At 36.0% G+C, this 27,692-nt stretch overlaps 1 protein-coding gene and 1 non-coding gene across 24 annotated transcripts in view; both read left to right on the top strand.

Moving 5' to 3' along the window:
• Positions 1–213: 213 nt before the first annotated feature.
• LOC107840315 (CDPK-related kinase 5) lies at positions 214–8,912 on the top strand. Its single transcript, XM_016684148.2, has 11 exons — positions 214–987; positions 3,188–3,318; positions 3,594–3,635; positions 3,746–3,854; positions 4,768–4,846; positions 4,929–5,225; positions 5,302–5,414; positions 7,583–7,690; positions 7,781–7,843; positions 7,932–8,099; positions 8,219–8,912. The coding sequence occupies exons 1-11, from the start codon at positions 472–474 to the stop codon at positions 8,357–8,359; spliced, it is 1,767 nt and encodes a 588-aa protein (XP_016539634.2). The 5' UTR covers positions 214–471; the 3' UTR covers positions 8,360–8,912.
• A 9,865-nt stretch (positions 8,913–18,777) lies between these two features.
• Positions 18,778–27,692, top strand: part of LOC107840313 — a 57,280-nt gene continuing 48,365 nt past the window's right edge. For 21 of the 23 annotated variants that reach the window (XR_007043766.1, XR_007043776.1, XR_007043772.1 and 18 more), the window contains exons 1-2: positions 18,791–19,159; positions 24,313–24,618. This is a non-coding gene — a transcript (uncharacterized LOC107840313). Of the gene's footprint in view, positions 19,160–24,312; positions 24,619–27,692 lie in introns of all 23 variants that reach the window. The other 2 variants (XR_007043767.1, XR_007043778.1) reach the window with 2 other exon arrangements.

The following is a 27,692-nucleotide window of genomic DNA, read 5'->3' as shown; positions in this document are numbered from 1 at the left end:
GAGATAGTATTAAAAAAACATAATACATTTTTCTTGATTTTAAATAATTAAAATAAAATAAATATTTTTAGTAAAAAATCAACTAATATAAAACAATATATTTTTAGAAAAATGTTGGATCGGGAATTAGCTAGGGCATAGTTAATTGGGGGAGTAAATTATCACGTGGATGACGCGTGGCTTCAAACATAAGTAATAAAGTGTCTTCCCCTTCCGTCCCCATCCATCCATCCATCCAATTCATTCATTAAAACGGAGCTACCCAACCCCGTTTCCCCCATTCATCAGAATTACAAGTGTATCCACACATCCATCCCATTCCAATTTTCACATACACATACATACATCACATCATTACCATCTCCGGCTCCGGCACCGGCACCGCCAGCCAGTTTGCTTCACTCTTCAACTTATAGCAACTATGTTTTCCCACTTGTTTGCTTAAGCGCGCTTCTGTTGTGTTATTACAACATGGGTGCTTGTACCTCAAAGCCTCCAAGACCCAATCCTTATTCCCCACAAGAAATCTTTCCACCTCTAAAGACACCAAAAATTGATGAACCCCATAAAGACAATGAAGCTAAAAAATCACCTTTCTTCCCATTCTACTCACCCAGTCCAGCTCGTTTTTTTCTATCAAAGAAATCACCTGCCCGTCACTCTTCTGCTTCTAAGAGTGCCAATTCTACTCCAGCCAGGTTGTTTAAACGACCCTTTCCTCCACCTTCTCCCGCGAAGCACATTAAAGCTTTGCTTTTGAGGCGGCATGGTAGTGTTAAGCCTAATGCTGCTGCTATACCTGAAGGGGAGGAAAGTGAAGGTGCTAATTTGGATAAGAGTTTTGGGTTTAATAAGCAGTTTAATACTAAGTATGAGATTGGAGAGGAAGTGGGTAGAGGTCATTTTGGCTATACTTGTTCTGCTATCGTTAAGAAAGGTGAACTTAAGGGTCAGAAAGTTGCTGTTAAGGTCATTCCTAAAGCAAAGGTCTCTCCTTTCTCCCTTCTTCTTCTTCTCCCTCTCTGGCTATTCATTAATCTCTGTAATGTATTGGAAGTATATGTGCGTATCGAATAGTAACTTACATGTCTGATCCTTGTAGTTCATGGTGGAAAAAGTTGTCATTTTTACGAGTCCATTTTCGTTTGATTAAAGCTCTGTTGGGTTTTAGTTTTCTTCCGGGGGAAGGGGAGCTTGCCGTAACTGGTAAAATTGATGCCAGGTGACCGAGGTCACGGGTGACCCTTGCAGAAATGCAAGGTAAGGTTGCGTGCCATAAATCCTTGTGGTTCGGCCGTGCATAGTGGAAGCTTTAATGCATCGAGCTGCCTTTTTTGCCCTCTCTATCTATCGTTTCTTTGTGGAGTGAAATGAGGGGATGCTGGGGCGGCATGAACGCCATTGGATCATCATTTTACTCTGTTAATCCCCCCACCGCGAATACAAATTTTAATTTTTACTTTTTTCTCTTCCTATCTTGTGAATTTGGGGCTTTTTCACTAACAAATTTGGTGATTCAAAATCAAAGTTCCAGATTCTCAAGCTGCTTTTTTTTTTTTTTTTTTTTTTTTTAAAAACAAAAGAATTATTCAACCTCCCTTTTTTATGGGACATAAGCTCTCCTTTTCTAGGAAGTTGCTCTTAAGTGCTGTACTGCTCTCTTGTTTTGTAGTATACTATAGTAGCTTTTGTAAGGAATTCCAATTGGAATTTATTGGGGTCCATGAAATATTTGAAAAAAAGTATAGTGGCTTTCACTATTTAAAATTGGGTTGGTAGGTTTTGAGCACTATAGAATAGCTGTCTCTTGTCCATTTGCTTTTGCTTAAAACATGAGTCAATTGTATTTTCATTCCATGCTTTACTTGACTGAGCCTCTCGACCTTGTGCGTACGCACCAACCTCCCCAGACCCCACTTGTGGGATTATGTTGGGTATGTTGTTGAAAACATGAATCAATTAGCGAACTCACTAGGTATTGTGTCCCGGCTTGACTACTAAAGATTTTTGTTCACAAAATCACCGGTGCAAGTTAAGTTAGCCATTTCTTCGTCAGTGCTTCAAAGCTGACTTTCCTATGTGACTGTGTAAGTCACCGCATTAAGGGCTGCAGAGCATTGTAACTTATCCAAAGGAAAAATAAAGCGAAAAATTGCATATGATTATCTTTAAGCTCCAACAGCTCCCCTCTAAAAGATGTCAGTATCATCATTAGGGAAAGGAAATCTCTATGATTACGCTTGAACATAATGTGCTAAAATAATTGTAAGTCACTAGTCATGAATCCAACATGATTTAGACAGGCCTATGACAACTGTAATATTCAAGCAAGTTATACATTTGCCAGAATGACTCGAAAGTTTCAATCTGGTGTTTTCTCCTCATTGAGTAGGCTGCAACTGATATCGTTATATCCTGCTGGTGTTAGAAACTTAACATTGACCCCTGCGGCCAATATTAGTTACTTTGAGGTGATGACATGACTCACTCTGTTTTAGGAAATCTTGTTCAATTGCAGGGTGTTGGATATAAGGAAATAATATATAAACAGATCATATATAATTTTTTAGGGAAAATTACCATATCTTAGACCAAATGAGAGACTCAATCACACTATTATTCTTCATTCTGTTCAACACAAAGGTGGATATTTGTGTTTGAGGAGCTTCTGCTTTACCAGTAAAGTGAAAGACTACATAATTCATGAAATAACTATTTGAATCAGAAAGGTGGATATTTGTATTGGAGCAGCTTCTGCTTTAGCAGTAAACTGAAAGACTCTATAAATTCATGAAAATAACTATTTGACTGCTTATTACATTCTGCAGTAGACTACTTATTGCTTTGCTTGACCTGATAGTTGTGCCAAGGGCTGGTGGTGCCTTGATCAGCTCTTAGTTCCAAAGGAAAAAAAAAACAAAGGATTCAGTAGTAGATAGGTTTAATTAAATTTTACTACTTGACTAATAAGACCATGCCATATTTTGCAGCCTTCAGATGGTGTAAGATTATTGTTAGTGCTTGCTTATGACCCATTAAATTTGTATAAAATAAAATGTATTCACTTTTGGGAGTTTAAGTTTGTCTGTAGCCATTATACCAATTTTTTTGGGTCAGATGCAAATTTTCACTTCAGATTTTACCCTCTTTAACAGCAGACTCTTACTCCAGTTTTGTTGTCTTTCAGATGACAACAGCCATTTCCATTGAGGATGTCAGAAGGGAAGTTAAAATTTTGCGCGCCTTAACAGGACATACCAATCTCATACAATTCTATGATGCATTTGAAGATCGGGATAATGTCTACATAGTGATGGAGTAAGAATCTAAAACCACACATTAGTGAGATCTAATCCATTTCTTGTAAGGTTTTTCCTGTCTGTCTTAGTGATGCTTCTGGTCTGTGATTAATTCATGTAAAGCTACATGGAAGAAAGTTTGGGTATTAAGCCACAACTTAGTTACTCAAAGAAAGTGCATAACACTAAGCCTTTATAGCATCTAGCTTTAGAAGAATTTCTTTTGAATCCATAGCATGTTGTGTCCCTTTTAGAATGTGAAAGCTAAGGGAATTCTTTAAAATTGTTGTTCAGGTTATGCCAAGGAGGAGAGCTTCTCGATAGAATACTTGCACGGTATGTCCTTGTTTGATTTAGAGTATTTTACTTGTAATTCATGTATTTGTTTCTTTACGACATTTCTTTTGGGAGATAGGATTTCATTTCTTTCTCATTTCTTTTGGTAGAGGCGGGAAGTACTCAGAAGAGGATGCGAAAGACGTCATGGTACAAATATTAAATGTTGTTGCGTTCTGTCATCTCCAGGGTGTTGTGCACCGTGATCTTAAACCTGAGGTAAACATAATCCTCAAACTTGCATTGCAAATTAGAGCATTACTTACTTTTTATATGTTCCCTTAGAAAGAAAACGAGGAGAAGCACTTCACTGTTGAGTTTTTCTGCAATGTGTGCAGTGCGGTATGCTAATGATGCCAAAGAGTGCCTTTTTAGCTTATTACTTTGATGGACGCTGAATATCCTCTATATACAAAATGGAACTGTTTTTATATCTTTTCTTGCTTGCAACATAGCTTCTGCGAAAATCCATCCTCAAAAAACCTTTATATGATAATTATGATGGTGATTAACTAACAAAGACATGACCATAAAAGTAAACCAAATAATCGAACATAAAATAACACTTTTTTAATGATTTTGTACTAATCCAGAGTGCATGGATTGGTCCTCATTCCTTGTTGCTCCCAGACTTGAACTAGAGTGTCCATGTTCCACAGTACACCTTGATGTGACTTGGTTATGGAGCTAAGCTTTTCCGCCCCCACCCTTTTCCTTTCAAGAGACCGACTGTCTTTTGCTGAGTGAAATAGTTCCCTCCAAGTGTTATATTTTTATTTTTGATAAAGCTGTAGTGTCCACTTGGTAATATACTTGGTATGTTGTTGTTGTTATAAAGCTCTAGTGCTATTAGATTAATGCATGAGGTTAATCTTATATTGCCTTAAAGTTCTAGTTAGATTCATTGTGGGTTGTTACTATGTATCATGGATGTTTCATGGCTTGATTGGTTCCGTGGAGAAAACATTCTCTGTATTTGTCATTTATTTGATTCTGCCCAACCTTTCTGTCCCCTATCTTTCCTGTCATGCTTGCATAGATAGTTTCCAAAATTTCTTAATGTATCATCTCTTTCTCTCTCTCTCTCTCTCTCTCTGCAAAAGTATCTCATTTTTTCCATGTCCTCTTTCAGAATTTTCTGTTTTCATCCAATGATGAATCTTCCCAGTTAAAAGCCATAGATTTTGGCTTATCAGATTATGTGAGACCAGGTTAGTTTTCACCATGCAGGTTTCTATAGGTCTAATATTTGTCTTCTCCAATAAACATTTAATATTAATATGATGTATGCAGATGAAAAGCTTAATGACATTGTTGGAAGTGCATATTATGTAGCACCGGAAGTTCTGCACAGATCATACGGTATTGAGGCTGACGTGTGGAGTATAGGTGTGATAGCATATATTCTTCTGTGTGGTAGTCGTCCTTTTTGGGCCCGCACAGAGTCTGGAATCTTCAGGGCCGTTTTAAAGGCTGATCCAACTTATGATGAAGCACCTTGGCCAACTCTAACTTCGGAGGCTAAAGATTTTGTCAAGCGACTATTGAATAAAGATCCTAGAAAAAGAATGAGTGCTGCTCAAGCATTATGTGAGAGTTTTCTCCTGTGAATTTTCTTGGCATCCTTTTTCTTCATATTGCCTCTTCTCATGACCCCATTGTGCAGGTCATCCTTGGATGCGTAATCATAGTGGCACAAAACTACCGCTTGATATTCTTATATTTCGACTCATGAAAACATATATGCGATCATCCTCTTTGCGTAAGGCTGCTTTAAGGGTGTGTATATTACTTAGCTGGAACTATTGATATAACCTGATATATCTGTCTTGATAGCCCAACTATTTGTGTTTCCTATATCTTTTTGTTTTAGGTTTGAAATAGTTTATAAGGTTCTTAAGTTACCTTTGCCTTTTGTCATTGGTGAAAAACTACCACTTGATATTCGTATAAATCGTCTCTTGAAAGCATATGCAATGATCATCTGTGCGTAAGACCGCTTTAAAGGTGTATATATTATTGAGCTGGAACTATCCATAATACCTGATATACTGTCTCTGCCCTGATAGCCGAACTACTCATGGTCACCTATATCTTTTGGTTTAGGTCTGAAATAGTTTATAAGATTTTTAAGTTACCTTTGTTTGGTGAAGATTTCTGTATATATTTTTGTTAAGTGATAGGGTATGGTACTAAAGATGGATAATAAGCACTAAGCTAGTGCGTGAAACCATAGTGGTCCCGTATCATATCTAACCAGGAATAGTATCCTGTCCAAATACCAGTTTGCATGAAAAAGCTAGCAAAGAGAAAACTCTTAGCTAAGTATTTCTCGGGCTGCCTTCAAAATTCTGTTGTTCCTTTATGTCAGACAGTCCACCAAGTAACCTGGGGTATATTATTCCCAAAATTGAGGAATTTCTTGTGGAGACAATCTCTGTTCCAGCAAGGAACTCTTGAGTGGAGTGTGGCATAGTCCAACTTATGCCAAGAATAGCAAAAAATGAACTCCACAGCTGAGAAGTGACCTTGCAGTGAAGGAAAAGGCGATTTTTATCTTCGGGATGGTCTTCACAGAGAGGACATCTGCTAGAGTTGAAAGTCTCTTCTCTGAAGGTTGTTTTGAATCAGGCATTAGCCACTAACTAAGAGAAGCAGAAGCCTCTCAGGGGAATGTTATTGAATCAGATTTGATTCCAAGGCAAAGGACCAAAGCGTTCATCAATAAACAGCATATTGTAGCAAGATTTCACTGAAAAAGACACTTTGGATGTCCTCGAAGGGTTCTGTGATTGCTGAACCTTCTACCCTGATACTGGATGTCTCACCAATTACTTCTTAAAAAAATGAGAGATACATCTCACCCATTATCAAGTATATGTGAGCAAACGCTTATATTACCATTGCTGTTGATCATTGGAGTAGACAAGTTGTTTTGATTTTGGGCCAGTGCTTTTTCTTCTGCAAAAGCAGTTCCATTTTTCAGTAAAAGTTATATTTAGCACCAGGATATTTGAAGATCTTTACTGTTATGTACTTGACCCCTTAACACAAATGAGATACTTTTCCAAGGACAGAGACTCGGGAATAAATGAATAACTGGAGAGGAAATAACATGATAATTCTTCTGCGTTTTGGAAGCTGTTTAGTTTGTTTGTAGTCCTTGGGACTCGGATGCATCTGTTGCCCGAATTCTCCTAGAAAATGACGACAGTAAAAACTTACGAGGATAATCCACAGTGTTTGGTTCAAGTGGCACAGGTTGAGGGACTTAGGTCAGAGATACGATCCCTATGCCATGCGAACTAAAGCCTTGTTTTTAAGTGGAGAAGGGAAGAGGTTTAGCGAAGGCTGTGGGTTGGTCCTAAAGGGTTGCCCTAGACAGATTTCGCAGTCATAAAAGAAACTTAGTGGGAAAAAACTACCGGTCTGGTGAACAATCTCTGCCAAATCTCTTTTAGCCTGTGAAATTGGCTTGCTAGATTATTATTCTAGGATGGAAAAAAGATCGAGGCTAAATCAACCTGTTCTCGTTGATTCTGTCTCTTCACTCTCCTGACATTAGTCTCGATCGCTTCACTTGGATAACTTTCAGGATGCGTATTGCTCTTACATGGTTTAGTTTAGATGTTCCTACAACAAAAGCAAATCATATTATGTTTCCTTCTCATATTATGGCTTCATAAAGCTGTACGTTGTACTCTATTCCCCGATTTTTTGAAAGGTATTAAATCGAGGACATTTGAATTTTTTCTTGTTGCATCTGTTTATAAATAGTTTGGGATGTTCTCTTGTTAATGCAATGCTGCTTGATGATGTACTTTTTAAAAGTTCTGCTGATTTATATAAGTTTGATATGATTATTCTGCATTTTCCAGCTCTGATGTTTATAGTCTTGGTAGCATTTGACTTGGTAAATTGCACCTAATACTTTTCCATTTTGATAGGCGTTGTCGAAAACTTTGACAGCAGATGAACTGTTCTATCTAAAGGGTCAATTTGCATTGCTGGAGCCAGACAAAAATGGCAGCGTAAAGCTAGAAAACATAAGATCAGTTAGTATCTGGACTCTCTCATCTTATCTGTTCTGCGCTGTTTGGTCAAGCCTGAAGGTCTCATCTCCTTACTCTTTTTTCCCCATATAGGCGCTACTGAAATATGGAACAGATGCTATGAAGGAGTCTCGGATTCCAGATTTTCTTGCTTCGGTACTACTGACATAACCACCAGTTGTGTGTTTCTCTGCTTCTTCTGTCCTAGCTTATGAATAGTGGTTTCCAATGTGATCTTTGACAGCTAAATGCACTTCAATATAGAAAGATGGATTTTGAAGAATTTTGTGCAGCTGCCTTGAGTGTTCATCAGCTGGAGGCTCTTGAGCGCTGGGAGCAACATGCTAGGTGTGCATATGAAATTTTTGATAAGGATGGCAATAAGGCTATTGTTATAGAAGAGCTTGCATCTGTAAGTTTCCTTTTGCTTCCTTCAAATGCCATGTATGCTCTTATGTTAGTGTTTACTTATTGAGAATACAGGGTATTGTATGTTTAATGCCTAATATTGCGATCAAATCTCGCTTTCAGGAACTTGGACTGGGTCCTTCAATACCAGTTCATGCTGTCCTTCATGACTGGATAAGGCATACAGACGGAAAGCTAAGTTTTCTTGGTTTTGTGAAATTGTTGCATGGTCCTTCTACCCGAGGACTTGCAAAGGCGCAGTAGCATTTGAAAAGCCTTCAGGATTGCTTGTGATACTGGAGTCTAGACATTGTGGCTGAGATAATCTTCAAGCATTTCCACATTTTACAGATATCAGCTACCTTGCAGTGAAACGCCAAAAATCCTTGGCCTGCTCTGAGTTCAATTTGCTGGAGTATGTTTGATCCACGGGTTTCACTCTCAGCATGTACTGCCCGCTTGTACTTCCCCACCATATAGTGTAAAGATTTCTGATGGTGTGCGCGGGTAAACACATGGTTGATTGGACTAGCAGTTGTTTGTTACCAAGGGGAATGGTCCTGGTTGCTGCAACTCCTGCCAACAGGGATTAACAAGATGAAGTGACTGGTTTGCCACTTAAGTTGGGATTGTGGTCTCAGTATAGATGAATAGGGCCTTAGTTTATTCAGCGGTGGAATTGATTGATTTCTATTTATCATCAAATTTGAGTCCAGGCTAAAGTTGCCGGATTTGTATCTTAGCAGATAAAGGTACTTACTATTTGGAAACCAAATGACTAAAATAATGCTGTCTCAAGTAATGCATATTCCTCAAACAATGCGAAGCTAATTCACGTGGATACGAGCCATATAATCAGTGGCGAACCCAGACTTTTCACCAAGTGGGTTCAATATCGCCAAGACTTTTCACCAAGTGGGTTCAATATATAAAAAGGACTGCTTAAAAGTTTTATAAAATAAAGTGTTGCAATCCAAGTTTGAACTCACAACCTGGACTTTTGAATTTGGACCCGCATCCACTAGGCTAGCAGCTTAACTTGGTCAAGGTTGCTTCAAATTTAAATATATATTGTTATTAGAAAGGACTGCTTAAAAATTTTATAAAATGAACTGCTGCAATCCAGGTTTGAACTCGCAACGTGGACATCCAAATTTGAATCCGCTTCCACTGGGCTAGTGGCTTATTTGATTCGAAGTGGGTTCAAATTTAAATATATGTTGTTGGACTGATTATATATACAGGTATATACGGTATAATTTTTCGATGAAGTGGGTTCATATGAACCCATTTGAACCATATTGGGTCCACCCCTGCATATACTCGTATTGTCCATACTGACATTATATTTCACCAGTTCTGCTGCAAGTGGGTATCCCAATTAGCAATGATGTATTAGGAGTTTGGGACTGTTATGTTTGTTTTATTATAGTGTTGATTAATGTTAGTGCTGGTTTAAACCTGATAAAGTACATCTATGTACCCAAAATATATCAAGTTAGACGTTGTCACGATCTAAGGCTACCCCCTAGTTACAATAATGGTGCTTACGGTCATAAATGATCACAAGCTAACTCATGAACTGGTATCTGCTGTGACTTGAATAATTATGAACAGAACACCTGTGCGAAAGATAAACTGAAAAGGAAATATAAATCAGAATACTAAAATATCGAATTAATCATAAGTCTGAAACATATGATAAAAACTGAAAATAATTGACTGGTTGTCTAACTGACTATCTGAAACGTCTGAAAGCCTCTAAACTGACTGAGAAGTTGATGGGACAGACCCCCAAAATAACTTAATAAACATAACATGTCCTCGATGGATGAGGACTCACCATTACGGTTACTAGATTACGCTGAGTTGTCTAACTGCGGTCGGAAAACTATGTGTCTGAACCTATGATATAAGACATCATACCGCAAAGAAGAGTATACGGTCAGTACTTTGAATGTACTAGTATATGAGTGGGGTTAGACTTATATACATGGGGTACTGTGCATATGAAATGAGCACTAACTGAATAGCAGAGATAACTGAACATGAATACATGAAAACTGTAACATTTGAGAATACAAGACCAAGCATAAAGCTGAAATCTGAAAGACTGTAAACTATATAACTGAATGACTGAAAGTTTGTACACTTGGTCAAGCGAACCTGAACTGAGAATACACTGAAATACTGTGTTGAGACTGTGGGAGGTATCATCTAACCGACATGCCTTAATTTGAGCTAATCGGAGTTCAATCTGTAACCCCAGTTGAAAGGGTGTCAGTACTGTGCCATGGGTACTAACACATGGCTGACAATGTGGATCCACAAGGCTGATGTCCCGAAGGATTAAGGAGTCGGTCCTAACTGGCGGGTGACCCCTAAGAGAATGTCAGTCCTAAACTGGCGGGTGACATCTCATAATCCTACGCTGGCTACGTAGTTCTGGAACTTGGGGACTACTAATAAGGACCCAGTCCTAACTGACGGGTGAGCCCCCATCCCTAGGTTCGCTCGGTGTTAAATCCTTCTCCCAACTGAACTGAACTAAACTCAATCGAATGTTATTATATAGCTTATAGTGCTCATCATGAATATGAATATCTAAGTATAATGATAAGTTTCATGGATTAACTGTCTGAATACTTGAAAAGCTGAATTTATGTAAATCACATAGGTATCGGGTGTTCATAACCCGCCAACATTGAATGAAATTAACAATAATGCCATATAAAAGCTTTAAAACCATAGTAAAGGGCAGAGATAATTGTTCAAAACTCAACACTTAGACATTTTATCAAACACATGAGAGTCATGAACTTAAGAATGAGAATGGGTAAAGCATGCGAGAATAACATGATTACAAGACTAGAATTATAACTTAGGAATTTAACGTGAAGATTACAACATTTAAAACATGTAATGCCTCATCCCACTTGAAAAACACTTATAAACATATCTTGTAATTGAATTAACAAGAGATTCGTGGAGATATTTCAACTTAAACATGAAAAACTCATAATTTAAAACCAAGAAGGGATTCTTGACTTCATAGGTGAAAGAACCTAATGGATGAACATCACACATACCTCACTAGATGAATTCGTGAAGATTCTTGGGAGTTTCTTAAGATTTGAGCTTGAATTCCTTGATTGCTTGATAAAGGGTTAGGATTTGTTCTTGACGTAGAAAATAGTTTTTTTGAGAGGTTTTATGAATAAAGGGGCAAATAATGCTCTTTGGGGACCTAAATTTCGTGTTATGGACGAATTTGAATGAGGAGAATTGACCCAAATTCCCTTAAATAATCAAAGAACAAAAGTTGGACGGATAAAGGAAGGCGCGACGCAGGCTCTGGAGGACGCGGCGCGGGCTCTGAAGTGGTACACTGGAGGGCGCGGGCTTATCCCGGGGCTGCTACTATTTTGGATTCCCAAACACACCCCTACGCTCGTATGAAAATTCCAAAAATCATCTGAGATGTACTTTTAACATCCCCGATCATGAATCAACTAAAAAATCGATATTCTAAGGTCGGGAAGATCAAAAATAAAATCATCGAAGTTTAGGGGTCTTGAAAATGACTAAGTCTTCAACGCTTAGTGAAATTTCTAAGTCTTGAACCCCTTTAACATGAAATTGTAAGCTGAAATGAGCTAAGATCTTACGGGGTGTTACAGACGTATACATTTTTTTCCTGTTTCCTTTTAAGGGTTAGAGTTTTTTGTAGTATTTTCTTTAGGCTTAAGTCATCGACAAGTGCTCAAACTTATCTCGAAAATTCACTTAGACCCCTCAACTAAGGCTTGTACCTATCAGGCCCCTAACCCACCCGAATTTTGATTCAATTGGGCCTTTTTTGCCTACATGGCACACTGTGTGCTGTCACTCTCCAAAGGCGCGTGAGGACTATTTTTTTTACTAAATTACCAATAAAAGGTGCCAAGTGGCACAAAGCCCCCACCCCCCCAGAAATTAATAAAGCAATTTTTTTTATAAAATAAACTCAACTATATATCTCCCCCCCCGACACCCACACCCACCCGATACCCCCTCTTCATCTTGTTCCTCGTTTTTTTTCTTAAACTTAAATCAATGGAGCACTGCTTTAATTCTCTTTTCAAAAATCAATTTCTTAGTTGACCAATTTTCAACTTTAAGTTAATTCCCTTTTCAAAAATCAATTTCTTAATTCCACTAAAGTGTCAGGAGCTTCTTGAAGTTTTGCATTGTTTATGTGTTTTTTTCTGTTGTTTGTGTGGTGTATGGTTGGATTTGGAAATAAAGTTTGTAACTTTGGAAGAATTCTTCTTTCGGAATGAAATTGTTTCAAGATTTTTGAAGTTTCATGTTGTTTATGTGTTTGTTCTAGGTGTTTTTGTGGTTGAATTTGGGGATTAGGATTGAAACTTTGGGAGAGTTCTTCTTTGGGAATGAAATTGTTTGGACGTTCTTGATTTTTTTAGCTGTTTATATGTTTGTTGTAGGTGTTTTTTTGAATTCGGGGATCAAGTACAACTCTGAGAAAATTCTTCTTTGGGAATGAAATTGTTTGGATGTTCTTGAAGTTTCATGTTGTTTATGTGTTTTTGTAGCGTATAATTGGATTTGGAGATAAAATTTGTAATTTTAGGAAAAATTCTTCTTTGGAAATGAAATTATTCGGAGATTCTTGAAGTTTCATGTTGATTATTACATACTTGTTCCATTTGCTTCTGAGGAAGATGATAACTTTGTTGAAGAAAGGGAATAGAGAATAAGGATGATCGGAGAAGAAGATGAAGGGGGGGGGGGGGGGGGGAGGGGGGTGTTTAGTTTTTTTTTTTTTCAAATATTATAATTCTTTTAAAATTGTAATTTAATTAATTATAAAAAATATTTAAATTATTTTTGGATTTTAATGTCATGTGTCACCTTTTAATTCGTCATTTTTTTCAAGTCATCACATGTGTGTTGAACACACTTCACCTTTTAGCTGATTGACAAAAAAAGCTCCAATTGGATCAAAATTTGGGGGATTAGGGGCCTGATAGGTACAAGCCTTAGTTGAGGGGTCTAAGTGAATTTTTGAAACCAATTTGAGGTTCTGTCGATGACTTTAGCCTTTCCTTTAAGTCTCATCCAGTGTTCTTGCCTATTGTAATGTTCGGCTAATTTAAATTCACACTTGGATGCAATTTTGTTTTTCGAATCATCTAATTATAACAAAACATGTGATGAACAAAGTATAACCTAGGAGTATCAAATCACTTTATCCCTTAGCAGGTGTTGCACATGGTTATCTGTACTTTAGCAAAACACATTCGAGTTCTAATTCTTATAATAAGAATAGTTTATCACAAATTAACTTATCTTCATTAATTCGTATTTTAAAAGACATTTTTAAAGTAAGATGTATATTTTAATAATAATTATATTTAAAAAGTAACTAACAAATATATGACGGGTGGTGATATGCATTTCGTTTAATTGACATGCGTGAAAACTTCTCTTAACGTCAATATATTTTGTGAAATTAATTGACTTACGTGAAAATTTTTCTTTAGCACCACTTTTATATTTATATTTATATATATATATATATATATAAATAAATATTTTTATATCAGTATCTTATTTTATTGAAATAATCTTATTTTTTTTGGTATCAGAGCAAGAAAGTTTTTGGGAACATTACCTATTACTCGCATATATAGACAAGTGTATAAAAATATATCCAGCTTTTAGAGATATAAGATTGAACTATTTCTATTTATATAGAGAATATAGAAAAAGGGATAATATTATCACTAGAAAATATAATTTAGAAGAAAGTAGAAAAAAGTTAATAGAGGCAAATAGATTATATAAAATATATAATACATCGAGACCAGTGTGTGAAAGACTAGTAAGCGCCTTAAATTGGGAATTAAGTGGTTGTGATAGAGATTTAGAAAATAATAGTTTAGGTATAAAGTGTCTTAGAAAACGTATTAGCACATAGGCTTATCAATTAGGATAATATATGCAAGCCCTACCTATTTTTCAAAGACTTAGAAAAATAAATAAGTGGATAGAAGAAGAATCTGGTATTAAAGCGGAATTAATAAAGATAGAAAGAGCATTAAAAGAAAATGTAAAAATAATTAGAAATAAATTGACTCAAGAAGACCTGGACGAATTAAACATAAAATATTATAAAACATTATTAACACTCTTTGGAGAAGATTTAGAATTTAATAAAGTAAGACTAAAGAACTGTTTCTGGAGAACAAATTTATATAATAAACAAGCAGATAAAATACCGTTAGGATAATAAATGCCTATAAGATATATTGAATATATTAGAGAAATTCAACGACAATATTATAAAGAATTTACTTATAAACATCAACTTGTAAAAATTCTGAAACAATTTAAAGAAAGACTAGATTTGTTAAATAAAGAAATAAGAAACCTAGAAATAGATATTCTAAACTTTAAAGAAACAGACGAAATAATTACTATAACCTCTAAATATTATAAAAAAGCATTAATTAATGAATAATCTAGACTAACAGAAAACATACAAGAAGTAGAATTAGACATAACCTATACTAATAGTAGATTGAAATATCAAACAAAGCTAAGTAAAAAGTACCTTAATTTGAATCACTTAGGATAACAAAATAGCTTCTTTAAAACGCCTCGAATATTTAGATCTTAGATTCCAACCTGAAAAAAAATATAGAGTGTTAAAAGATAACATCACTATAAGGTGTAATTTCAACTAGGGTGAACATATTTTACATTCAGAAGATAAACAATATAATACAATAATAGACTTTATAATAAATTCAAGCGAAAAAATTCAGGAAAAAGATAATAGTATAATAAGAATTTTAGAAGAAATAGAAACTACTCAAAATAAACATAAAAAGATACTAGATAAGATAGAACAAAATTTAGATTATTTAAAGTCACAAGAAATAGAAATAGACAGAAAAATTCAGTATTTAAATCACAAATTCAATTTAGAAAAAATACCTACAAAATTAGAAATTGAAAAGCTAATAAAAATCATAATAGAAAAACCTAAAGAATTAGAAGTAAAAACTACTCAACTAATATCTAAATTAATAGAACAAATAGAAAGTATAACAACAGAAATCAAAGATTTACAAGTAACAACAAAGAGATTAGAAGAAATATCACTTTCATGAGTGAAGAAGATATAAATTATAGTAAGACACTAGAAAGATCAAAAAGTTATCATAGCGAATCAGAAGGATTATTTAAGCATATACCTTCAAGTATAACAGATAAAATTTCATTAAAACAAAACAATACTATAATAGAGTTATTATTAGACTTACATAAAAAGATAGATATTTTAATTAAGGATAAAGAAGCTCAAAAATCAGTTCAGCAACAACCGGAATTGCCCGAATTACATAAAAAGATAGACATCCTAATAAAAAATAAAGAAGCTCAAGAACCACCAAAAACTACCCAGTGATAAAAATGAAGAAAAAATATGTGCATACCAAGGTGGACAATATAAAGAAAAAGGAAATATACCTAGCATAGATTTAGAAGTATTAACCATAATATATGGATTTAATAGTTTTAAATTATATATCTTAAATAATGAAGAAGTCTTAGTAAAAACAGACTGTGAGGCAATAGTTAAATTTAGTCAGAAGATAAATGATAAAGCTAGTAGTAGAAGAAGATGGTTAAACTTTATGAACATTATATCGGTATATAAAAACATTGTTTTTGAATACATTAAAGGAAAAGAAAATGAATTAGCAGATAAATTAAGTAGGTTACAATTAAAAACAAAATCTGTTTAACCGGCTAATATTTGTTTCAGCATGCGACCAAATAATCAACATGCAGCAGACAAAGGCAAGGGAACAGAGTCTTCCTCATCTCAAGACATTTATTTTCATACAATGCTAGGAAATCTTAGATTTAGACCCCAAAACTTTATCGAACTCCAAAACTCCATGCAACCACTAGAGAGAATAGACTTTGGGCCTTTTAATTTAATTGTTTTCCTACCTAGTAATTATTCTTTTAACCTAAGACTAGAACATATTTTAGATAGACCCCAAAAATGCATAATAGACAATTTGTGGATAACACACCATAAACCAGACCATAAATATTTTCTAGCTGCCATGAATGCTTTATGTTAATATATATCAGATAAAAGTAAACCTAGATTCAAATATCATGTAATTATAAATGGTAAGACAAATGAAAATTTTCAAACATGGATAGAAGTACTAGACTCTATAAGAGGTATAAAAAATCCTCTTTACAAAGGTTTTAATGATTTTTTTGAAGTTTCTAATTATGCAAGAGGACACCTAGGATCTAATTTTTTCTTATCTCCAGCATTAAGACAAAATCCTAACCAGATTCCTCAATACAATATCCAAAAAGACTCAGGTAAAATAATTTTCTGTGACCATTGCCACTCTATGAGTGAGGCCTTCAAGAGATTAAATCTTCAAAAGGAGACTCTTATTACAGAAAACTCTAGACTCATGGAGCAAATAGACACTTTACAAGACAAACTGAATAAATTTCATACAAGAAAGACTAATGCCAGTACTCAGACATAGGGTTCTCCATCTCCACAAAAAATGAATGAGAAGGGTGTGCATTCCCCTCTGAATGCTCAGAAATCCACTGTACCGGATATTGGTGCAACTAGTCCAACTCAAACATTAACCGATAAAGACTTGTAACTTAGTAGAAGAAGTCCACGTAGTTTGATCCTAGTCCACTCCTTTTTTCTTACTCCAGTCTATGTAAGACTTGTAACTTAGTAGAAGAAGGTAGATAAAAAAAACCTTAGAACCTGAACCTCTCAACATACTTTCCTATGTATAAATCCTTCTTTTCCAACCAACCTTTCCTCGGGTTATAAATCAAAGTTTGTAATATAAGGAAGTTGAATAAAAAAGGTTTCAGTTTTCCAAAGTGTTTAGGGCATTCCTGAAAGGAAAACCTCTATTCCAGTTACTTCATGTAAGTTCTTATTTATTTTATATTTTCCCCATTAAAAATATGTTTTTATGTTTTAAATGTTTATATTTTTAAAATTTTTAGATATGTTCAACAAACATCATGTAAATTAAAAAAAAATGTTTGGTTAAATTCATTACCCTTAGTATATGGTTAACCTTTTAATTTCTTAATAACAACGATGGATTAACCTGTAAATTCCTAGAAGTTCTGGCCTTGATAGTCCGCCATGTTTGCAGAATGGACAAAGGACGAGTGTTAGTTGTCAGATGAAAATTTCGGGGTGTGGTTGAAGAAGTAAGTTATTAGGAACATAGGTTAAGAGGAAGAGATGAACCGGGTAACATAAAATAAATGAATTTTTTTTAAGGAAAATATAGAATATAAGAAAGATAAACGTGAAAAACAATGGGTAAGAGGGAGTACTGAGTCGGAGAGGCTTGGAAGCAGGAGGCGGTCGTCATGCTTGCTTCCTCCGTGATTTTACCATATCATCCCTAATTAATTATTATATGTCATTATGTATTAAAAAATTAATAATATTTAACAAAAATATAAAATAGACATTTATGACATGTCTGCTTCAGCTGCTTCAACCGTAATTTTACTATTTCATCCTTAATTAATTACTATAGGTCATTTAAGTATTAATCCGTGATTGACTATATCACCCCTAATTAATTATTATGTGTCATTTAAGTATTAAAAATTAATAATATTTAACAAAAAATAAAATATACATTTATGACATGTCTACTTCAGTTGCTTCAACCGTAATTTTATTATTTAATCCCTAATCAATTACTATAAGTTATTTAAGTATTAAAAAAATTAATAATATTTAATAAAAAAGATAAAATAAACCAAAAAAATGATAAACAAACTATTCAAGTTTTAAATTAATTTGATACCTTATATAAGGCTTGTATAAAATTTTTTCACAACTATTTTTTATATTAATTTTGTTATACCACTTCTAATAAGTTATTTCCTAATTGATTATTATATGTCATTTACGTATTAAAAAATTAATAATATTTGATGAAAAAATAAAAATAGACATTTATGACATGTTTGCTTCAATTGTTTCAACCGTAATTTTACAATTTTATCCCTAATTAATTATTATGAGTCATCTAAATATTAAAAAAATATTTCATAAAAAAATAAAATAAACAAAAAAAAGATAAATTAATTATTGATGTTTTAAATTAACTTAACATTTATATGAGACAGCTTAATTTTTTTTACAACTATTTTTTATAGTAATTTTATTGTATCACTTCTAATAAGTTGTTATAAGTCATTTAAGACATGTCTACTTCGGAACTTGAATCGTGATAATTGATTGACTCTCGAAATTATATCAGTGTCACTTAAATTAAAATAGAAGAAAAAGTATTATAAATTTCAATAATTAAAAATTTAAATATTCTAAAAATATATTAGACTATCAATGCTACAAAACTTTAGACAAGAAAAGTATTATAAAATATAATGACTAACAACTTAAAATAGTAAATTACAATATCACAAAATTATTATAAATTACAATAGGTAACAACTTAAAATATCTAAAAAAAAAAAAATATTAAAAATATAATTAATTATCAAAATTTTATTTGTATTATTCAAACTAAAAAATAAGGTATACATATAAAGAACTAACCTACATATGCGCATTAGTACTACTCCAAAAAACAGAACTCTGCAAATAGTCGCCGTTACTTACAGTCGCCGTTGCTCCTGTTATACCATTTTCCGACATGCTATTTGTTAAATCCTACCGGAGGGTCCTCCATAGCTCAACCTCCGGCACCCTTTTTGTCGAAAGAGCTGTATCCATTCTCAAAGGCCACGGACCCAATTTCCCTGAACTCCAGTTCTTCCGAATTTTTCGATAAATTCCTTGTTCTAAAAAACTCATCAACTGGGCACGTAACCGCCATTTCTTCAACCTTAACTGTAAGTGCATTTCCATTCATATCCTTACTCGTTTCAAGCTCTACAAAACTGCACAATCCCTTGCGGAGAACGTCGCGAAATTCGGCGATAACAAGGGTAATTCGGTCTTTTACTCTCTCTCAGGGATACTTACCATTCTTGTTAGTCTAGTTCTGCTGTGTTTGACTTGATGGTAAAATCGTACTCTCATTTGAAAATGATTGATAGAGCTATGAATGTATTTGAATTACCTAAGTCTAATGGGTTTATGCTCACTGTTTTGTCGTATAATTCGATTCTTGATGCGTTGATCAGGAATTCGTGTAATGGGTCTTTTGAATTAGCTCAAAAGTTTTATGATGATATGGTTAAATCCGGGGTTTCATCTAATGTGTATACTTAGAATATCATGATCCGAGGGCATTGTGGAAGAGGGAATTTGCGAAAGGGTTTGGTTGTTTTCGATGAAATGGAAAAAAGTGGTTGCTTACGAAATGTGGTAACGTATAACACTATAATAGGTAATAGGTGGTTATTGTAAGATAGGTAAGGTTGATGAGGCAGTTGAATTGTTGAAACTAATGCAAGTGAGGAACTTGGACCCAAGTATGGTCACGTATAATGCTATTATTAATGGACAAATTTGGGGGAAAATTGAAATTTTGATTTCTCAAACTGAAAGATTAAATAGATTTAAGACATGGGAAATAACATAACTTCAATATTATAGTCCTTTTGTCTCCTTTTTAGCTTTTCCTATTGGCCTATATTCATTACTTCGTGTTTTAGGCCAAATGGAGAGAAACTAATAATTCAAGCGATTGTGTTCCAACTTTTGGTAGACGGTAGCTTTGATCTGTATGGAGGGTTGGTGGAAGGCTTTGAATGACTTTCTTTTTCTTTTATGAGTAGAAGAACTAGAGAGCTTGAAAGAAGAAGTTTTGGGGTCCTAGGGAAACGACCTAGAAGATCTTTCAAAATTTACAATATCTTTATAGCTCTATTTTATAATTTTGTATTTCTTAGCTAAATCCCAGCACCCACATCCATACTTGGATTCGTACCCCCAAATCTTAAAATTTAGATTTTTGGTCGCACCCAAGTTTGAGCAACTTAGCTCTTCTCCTCCTTGTCTTACCAATAACCCCTTTCAACCTCTGTAACCTTTATGCCCTTACTATACCCAAAATTTGTGTGACTCCCAGAACTCACAAGCTCTCCCAACACGATATCCTTGTCCATGTTAAAATATGTCTTCCATCTCTGTCTATGTATACTTCTACCAACACTTCGGCATTCTCGTCCTTGATGCACTTTACTTGGTGCAGGTCACGAGCCCTCCTCTCTCTCAGTTTGGTGAGCCTATACAACTTCTTATCCCTGCCTTTCTATTTGAGCTCTTCATACACGTGCTCAAAAGCTGAAATTTTAGCCACTGCAACTGCTTGCTTTACTTCCTTTTTTGTCGTTTTGTCCTCCTCGTCTAAGCTTTCGACTAACATCATGTAAGTAGCCTTCTTGGCTTTCCATTTTTCTTGGACCTCTCCTTCCACCACCAATCCCCTTAATGCCCGCTAGGTAACCCCTCGAGACCTCTAACTCCTCTCTTGCTGCTTTCCTGATGGAGCAGGCGTCAGGCGTCAGGCGTCAACTGTCTAGCCCACGTTTTATCTGCGCGCTACTCTCCAAGCCCTCATAGCCACTAACTTCACTTCAATCTCCTTGAGCTTGGGCTTCAATCAGGCCTCCCTATCTAATCCTTGGTTGGTTATATGCAGTCTCTTCTTCTTCTCTAGATATTTAAATCCATCTCTACGAGCTTATGTTGGGTTGTAAGGTTCTCATTTGAGGTAACCTTGCAGTCCTTGTATAAACCTCTATCACTTTTTCTAAGAAGAAAATAATTTATCTGAATCTTAGCCACGCACTACAGTAGGTCGCCAAGTACTCCTCCCTCTTTCGAAAGCTCGAATTAGCTATGACCAACTCGAAAGTTTTCAAAGTTTAACAGGAAACTCTTCCTTCATTGCTATCCTAAATCTGAAACCGCCATTTACGTCATCATGTCTTCTCCTCCTTGTCTTACCAATAACCCCTTTAACCTCTGTAACCTTTATGCCCTTACAATACCCAAAATTTGTGTGACTCCCAGAACTCGCTAGCTCCCCCAACACGATATCCATGGGCGGATCTACATTTAATTCAGGGGTTCATACCCCCTTCGTCGGAAAATTATACTATATATGTAGGATTAAAATTTTGATTTATGGTATATATGTTAAGTATTGAACCCCCTTGGCACAAGGCTAAAGCTTGGTTAAATGGTGATGGGGTGCTAAATTTCTCAATCCATGTGGGTTCAAGTCTGAATAACATCGTTTTTTTTCAATCTTTTATATTAGTTTTTGGATTAAATATCTAGTTACTTTTTTGCTCTCTTATGTTCTGTTCCCTTTTGTTTTCTCTTTCTCTCTCACTTGTGATATCACCTTTTGTTTTCTCTTCTCTCACTTTCATGGTTTCTAATTTGATGATTGACTTCTTTCTATTTTTTCACAAAATTATGTAGTTTACATCTTTTCTCCTTAAAATTAAGGAAAAATTAGTATTAATTTTATCATGTTAATGTATAAACAACTTAAACGTAAAGACCAATTCTGTAACTTATTGTACTTTTATGTAGTTTCTAAATATGTAAAATATTTTTAAAAAGTTTAAAGATTGTATGTCTGAACACAATCAAAATAAAGAAGTTTAACTTTCCCGTTTTGTTGTTCATGTTGAGGTAGAGTTAAACTTTGTTAGCTCGCTCAAATCAAATCTGACCCGCTTATTTTTAAGGTCCTGTTAACGTGCTTAGTTGTTTTTTTGAACCCCCTTAATAGAAATCCTGGCTCCGCCCTCCACCACTGACGATATCCTTGTCCATCTGAAAATACTTCTTCCATCTCCGTCTAGGTATACTTCTACCAACACTTCGACATTCTTGTCCTTGATGCACTTTACTTGGTCCAGGTCACGAGCCCTCTTCTCTCTCAGCTTGGTGAGCCTATACAACTTCTTATCCCTGCCTTTCTATTTGAGCTCTTCATACATGTGCTCAAAAGCTGAAATTTTAGCCACCACGCCCGCTTGCTTCACTTCCTTTTTTGTCGTCTTGTCCTCCTCGTCTAAGCTTTTGACTAACATCATGTAAGCAACCTTTTTGGCTTTCAATTTTCCTTGGACCTCTCCATCCATCACCAATTCCCTTAATGCCCGCTAGGTAACCCCTCGAGACCTCAGGCGTCAGCTTTCTTAGCCCACGTACTATCTGCGCTCCACTCATAAGCCCTCATAGCCACTAACTTCACTTCAATCTCCTTGAGCTTGGGCTTCAATCAGGCCTCCCTATCTAATCCTTGGTTGGTCGTATGCAGTCTCCTCTTCTTCCTCTAGATATTTAAATCCATCAGTACGGGCTTATGTTGGGTTGTAAGGTTTGCATTCGAGGTAACCTTGCAGTCCTTGTATAAACCTCGCTCACTTTTTCTAAGAAGTAAATAATTGATCTGAATCTTAGCCACGGCCACTCACTACGGTAGGTCGCCAAGTACAACTTCCTTTTCTGGAAGCTCGAATTAGCTATGACCAACTAGAAAACTTTTAAAGTTTAACAGGAAACTCCTCCTTCATTTCTATTCAAAATCTAAAACCGCCATTTACATCATCATGTCATCTAGAAATGGTCCCTATATGTGACCAATAAAATCCCCTCCTAAAATTAGATTCTCACTATGCGGGATATCTCTCACAACCTCGCCAACTCCTTTCAGAAGCATTTTTTGACTTATGCGTCCAAACCCGGTTGTGCTGCATATGCACTAATTATGTTAACAATAAGCCCTTCCAAAACTAGCTTAATGACCATTATCCTATCATTCACCCTCCTAACCTCTACCACTTGTTCCCCGCCTCCTAAAATGCCAGCTCCATTTCTACTGCTCGAGCTCGAGCTACCTGTGTACAATAACTTAAACCCGCCTACATTCCTAGACTTGATTCTTACCGATTTGGTTTCCCAAACACAAGCTATATTGATCTTCCTTCTCTTAAGAATCTTCACTAACACAATCAACTTTCTTGTCTATGCCCATATGTTTCAACGCTAAACTTTCAATCTAGGTGCTCTCTTGGTACCCATACCCCCCCTCCCCCCAATCGAGGGTACATTCTTAAATTTTTTGTTGCTCGGACTCTTTAAAAATGTCAATGGGTAGGTGTCGGATACTCCAAAGTAGTGCATTTTGGAGAATCTGATACGGGCGCGGCAACAATTTTGGAGAGTCCGAGCAACATAGCCTTAAACTACTATCTAACCCTGAGCCACTAATGCTAGTTATCTAGTAATCAAGTGTACAATTAACAATACAAAAATGGGCAACCTGTAACGTCAAAAATGGGGTCGCTGGATACTTGCTGATCGGTGGAAGCAGTTCAATGAAAAAAAAAAAGAGAGCCAGAGTGAGAGAAGGGAGAAAGAAAGGGGGGCTGGGGGAGTCGACCTGGTTGCCGGTGGTGGTGTGTGGTTAGGGTAGCAGCGTGCAGTGGAGAGGTGTGGGCAGTCTCGGGGGGTGGGGTGGGGGATTATTTACCGTTGAGCACTAGAGAAAGAGATAGTCCCTGTTGAATATGATGTGGTTAGTCACTGTCAGTTTAGATGGTAGCTTTCCTCCTTAAAATAACATGCAAGTAAATGCTGTCTGCCAAGAGGTGAACTATTTTGCATGGTTCCTTAACATATCAAGCAAATCTTCTTCGATCTTTCATCAAGCTCAAAGTTCAACTATTTTGTATGGTTACTTAACATGGTGATGAAAATGGGGGTCAAAAATAGTTGACACATCATAAAAGCTATGCATGTTTCACAGAAAGATATTTCCTCTTGTTTTTGCCCAAAAAATTCCCCGCTATGCATACTCTAGTTTCGCGACGCTTCCATTCTCGTGCGATACATTCTATACCTTTTTCCAGAAATCTTGATTGTTTATGATCATTGTGCTTTAGTTTTTTCACAGAAAGATTTTCTTGTTTTTGCCAAAAAAAATTCCCTTGCTATGCATACTATAGTTTTGTGACACTTCCGTTCTTGCGCAATACATTCTATACCTTTTTACAAAAATCGTTGTTTTCTATGATCATTGTGCTTTAGTTTCTGAGATAATTTTCTGACCTGTAGGAATTATTATTTTTTCCCAGTATAAACACTAATTAATTGTGAACTCAAACAGAAACCTTCAACTGGAGAAATGGGCCACATGAAAAGCCAATGCTCTGCAATGCATGTGGACTAAGATGGCGGACAAGGCAGACACTAGATGGCTGTGTTCCCAAACATGCTAATGGAGAAATACAAAGCTCTCAGTTACCTTCTGAGATTAAGCCGGCTCGTGATGACCAAAAGCTAGAAGTTGGAGTAGAGGTTTCTGGACAGCATGGCTCTTCAGCTTGTCTTGAAGAGGAGATGAATAACATATCAGCCATAGGTTCTGCTGGATCAGCCTCAGACAACTGCATTCAGATGGAAGAAACAAATGGTAAAAATAATTTCACCCATAAATAGAACACTTAACTTGTCTCAGCAAGTATGATGCACATTCTGAATCAGATCCTTTCTTAAGCATAAGGGTTATAAAAAGTGGAAAACTTGTGTCTTCCTATTCAATGTCTTGCAGATTTCTTTCTTCTGTTTTGTGTGGTAGCAAGTCCAAAACCCTTGATCTCATAGAAAATTAGGAGATAGATGTAATTAGCAACCTAATCATTGTAGATGCACCTCCCTAAACAGTAATCCTGCAGTTGCATAGTCTTTTGATTCAAAAGAAAGGAAGAAACAGGTCACCTAATATTATTATTGATTGCAATCAACAACTTCTCTTACTCTATTGATTAAGCCCCCCCCCCCGCCCGCGGTTATGTTTCAATTAAAATACTTTTCTGTTTTAGCATTCTATTAAATACCCTTTCCATTTCAGTTGAATTAGTTTAGTTGAAATTAGGTGGCAAAAATAGTAAGCTTCTAGAATCTGTTACAGCTGTTAAGTCTGCACTGTTTCCGCTGTTCCAGAAAACAGTTATCACAACTTTTCCTGCCAATTTTTTATTAGAGATTCAGTGCCTATATTAGCTTGTAATTATGGAGATTGATTCACTTTTTGAGTATTGAAAGTCAAGTAAAGCAAGTTTCCTCCGCTTTCTCTCTTGAAGGTGTTTGTTCAGGAACTATTCCGTAGAACATGTTTTCTGTTTTCTCTTTAAACTTTCCCAATAAATTAGGGCTATATCATTGGTATCAGAGATAGGTGTTTTTGGTCGGGATAAGATGGGTGACCACAATATGCGATTGCATGAGATGCGTAAGGAAATTGATGCGTTGAAAGGATCCATGGAAGGGGTAGCAAGCTCTGTTTCGAAGATGGGTGAGATTGTTGACACTAAGGTCACGAATGCAAATGACAGAGATCAAGCAATTGATTGCTACAATGACAACGGGTCATGGGCAATAACAGAATGGACCTTGTGATGGACAAGGGAATGGTCATCGGGAAGCCCCAATTGTGGTGGACGAGCGAAATTCGGAGGCTGCAGAAGATGAACAACCAGAAGGGTAGTCTCAGTTGCCTACTCGCAGTTACCATGTTGAATTCCCCAAATTTGATGGGACTGGATTGAAGGATTGGATTTACAAGGCGGAACAATTATTTTATGTGGATGAAACCCCAACAATTTCAAGGGTTAAATCGGCCTCTCTTAGATTGGAGAGGAAAGCACTGCAGTGGCATCAAACATTCATGAAGAATAGGCTTATAAGGGAATGACCAGCATGGGGAGAATACGTGAATTATCTATACTCAAGGTTTAGGACAGAGCTCTTTGATGACCCCATGGGTGATTTCAAGGATTTGAGGCAGGTATCATCTGTAAAAGATTATGTTGGTGCGTTTGAAATGCCCTCTCCACATTTCAAAGCTCAATGAACCAGGTTTTTCACCCTTATCTCAGGAAGTTCATTCTGTCTTCTTTGATGATATTTTAATATAAAGTGGGAGTTGAGATGCTCTTTTACAACATTTAGAAGAAACCTTCAAGTTGTTAAGATCTTAGAAGTTGTATATGAAAAAGAGTAAATGTGCCTTTGGATTTAAACAGATTAATTACCTAGGACATGTCATCTCTGAATAAGGTGTAGCTATGGAAGAATAAAAGGTTTCAGCTGTTAAGTGTTGGCCTCAACCAACCATTATGAAGGGTCTTAGAGGGTTCTTGGGCCTCACTGGTTATTACAGGAGATTTATCAAGGGATAAGGGAGCATTGGTTGGGTCTTAATTAACTTGCTAAAGAAAGACAACTTTCATTGGACTGCTGAGGCAACTGCAACCTTTGAACAACTGAAATCCGCAATCACCTCTGCACTTATGCTGGCCCTACTAGATTTTTCTAAAAGCTTTGTGCTTGAGATTGATGCCTCAGGGGTTGGTATTGGTGCTGTTCTACTCCAAGAGGGTAGACCAATAGCATTTTTTAGCGAAGGTTTAGTAGATAAAAAGATAGCCTTGTCTGTGTATGAAAGGGAGCTATTAGCTCTGGTGACTGCTGTACAGAAGTGGAGATCCTATTTGCTGGGAAGGCATTTCACAATTAAAACTGTTCATCACAGTCTTAAGTTCTTACTTGAGCAAAGGATTACAACACCTAGCCTGCAGAAGTGGTTGGCGAAGTTGATAGACTACGATTTTGACATAAGCCTCAAGACTAGTAAGGAGAATGTTGTAGCTAATGCTTTGTCTAGGAGAGAAGATTATGTCCAGTTGTGCATCATCTCGGGTGTACAAGCTCCTATTCTAGAAGAGGTTAAGCTCACATGGGCGCAGAATCCAACACTACACAAGTTGCTGCAAGATCTACAAGATGGTGGTAACCTCAAGCCTCAGTACAAGTTCCAAGGTGGTGTTTTGAGTAGAAGGGTTAGATAATGGTAGGTAAGAATGCTGATATCAGACATCAACTCATGCAGTTTAGGAGGTCATTCAGGGATAAATGCTCTACTTTGAAAAGGCTCAGACAAGATTTCTTTTGGAAACAGATGAAACAGATGAAACAAGATGTTTATCAGTTTGTGAGAGAATGCGATACCTGCCAGAGGTGCAAACATGATACCACTCTTCCAGTTGGTCTTTTGCAACCTTTACTAATACCTGGGAAGGTGTGACAAGATATTTTTATGGATTTTGTTGAAGGCCTTCCTAAAGTTGCAGAAAAGGAAGTGATTTCTGTATTAGTGGATAGACTTAACAAAGCTGCACATTTCATGTCCCTAAAAGCACCCTTATACTGCTTTGGATGTAGCTCAACTCCTTTTTGACAATGTTTTTAGACTTCATGAAATGCCTAAAACTATTGTTTCAGACAGAGATGTGGTTTTCACTAGCAAGTTTTGGAAGGAGCTATTCAGTTTGCAAAAAGTATCTCTTCTTACATCAATAGCCTACCATCTCAAACTGATGGACAAACAGAGGTTGTCAACAGGTGTCTTGAATGTTACTTAAGGTGTATGACCTTTGAGAAGCCTAAGCAATGGCTTCAGTGGTTGCCTCTTGCTGAATGGTGGTA

The sequence above is a fragment of the Capsicum annuum genome, chromosome 8 (assembly GCF_002878395.1).
Source record: "Capsicum annuum cultivar UCD-10X-F1 chromosome 8, UCD10Xv1.1, whole genome shotgun sequence".
NCBI lineage: Eukaryota > Viridiplantae > Streptophyta > Magnoliopsida > Solanales > Solanaceae > Capsicum > Capsicum annuum.
This window is presented reverse-complemented; position numbering and strand designations above follow the sequence as displayed.

What these genes read in the sequence shown, in the direction of transcription:
- LOC107840315 (XM_016684148.2), top strand. Translation starts at nt 472, where the DNA reads ATGGGTGCTTGTACCTCAAAGCCTCCAAGACCCAATCCTTATTCCCCA. An exon ending in AGGTCATTCCTAAAGCAAAG is followed by an intron (nt 988 to 3,187) that starts GTCTCTCCTTTC and finishes GTTGTCTTTCAG; the next exon opens with ATGACAACAGCCATTTCCAT. An exon ending in AATGTCTACATAGTGATGGA is followed by an intron (nt 3,319 to 3,593) that starts GTAAGAATCTAA and finishes ATTGTTGTTCAG; the next exon opens with GTTATGCCAAGGAGGAGAGC.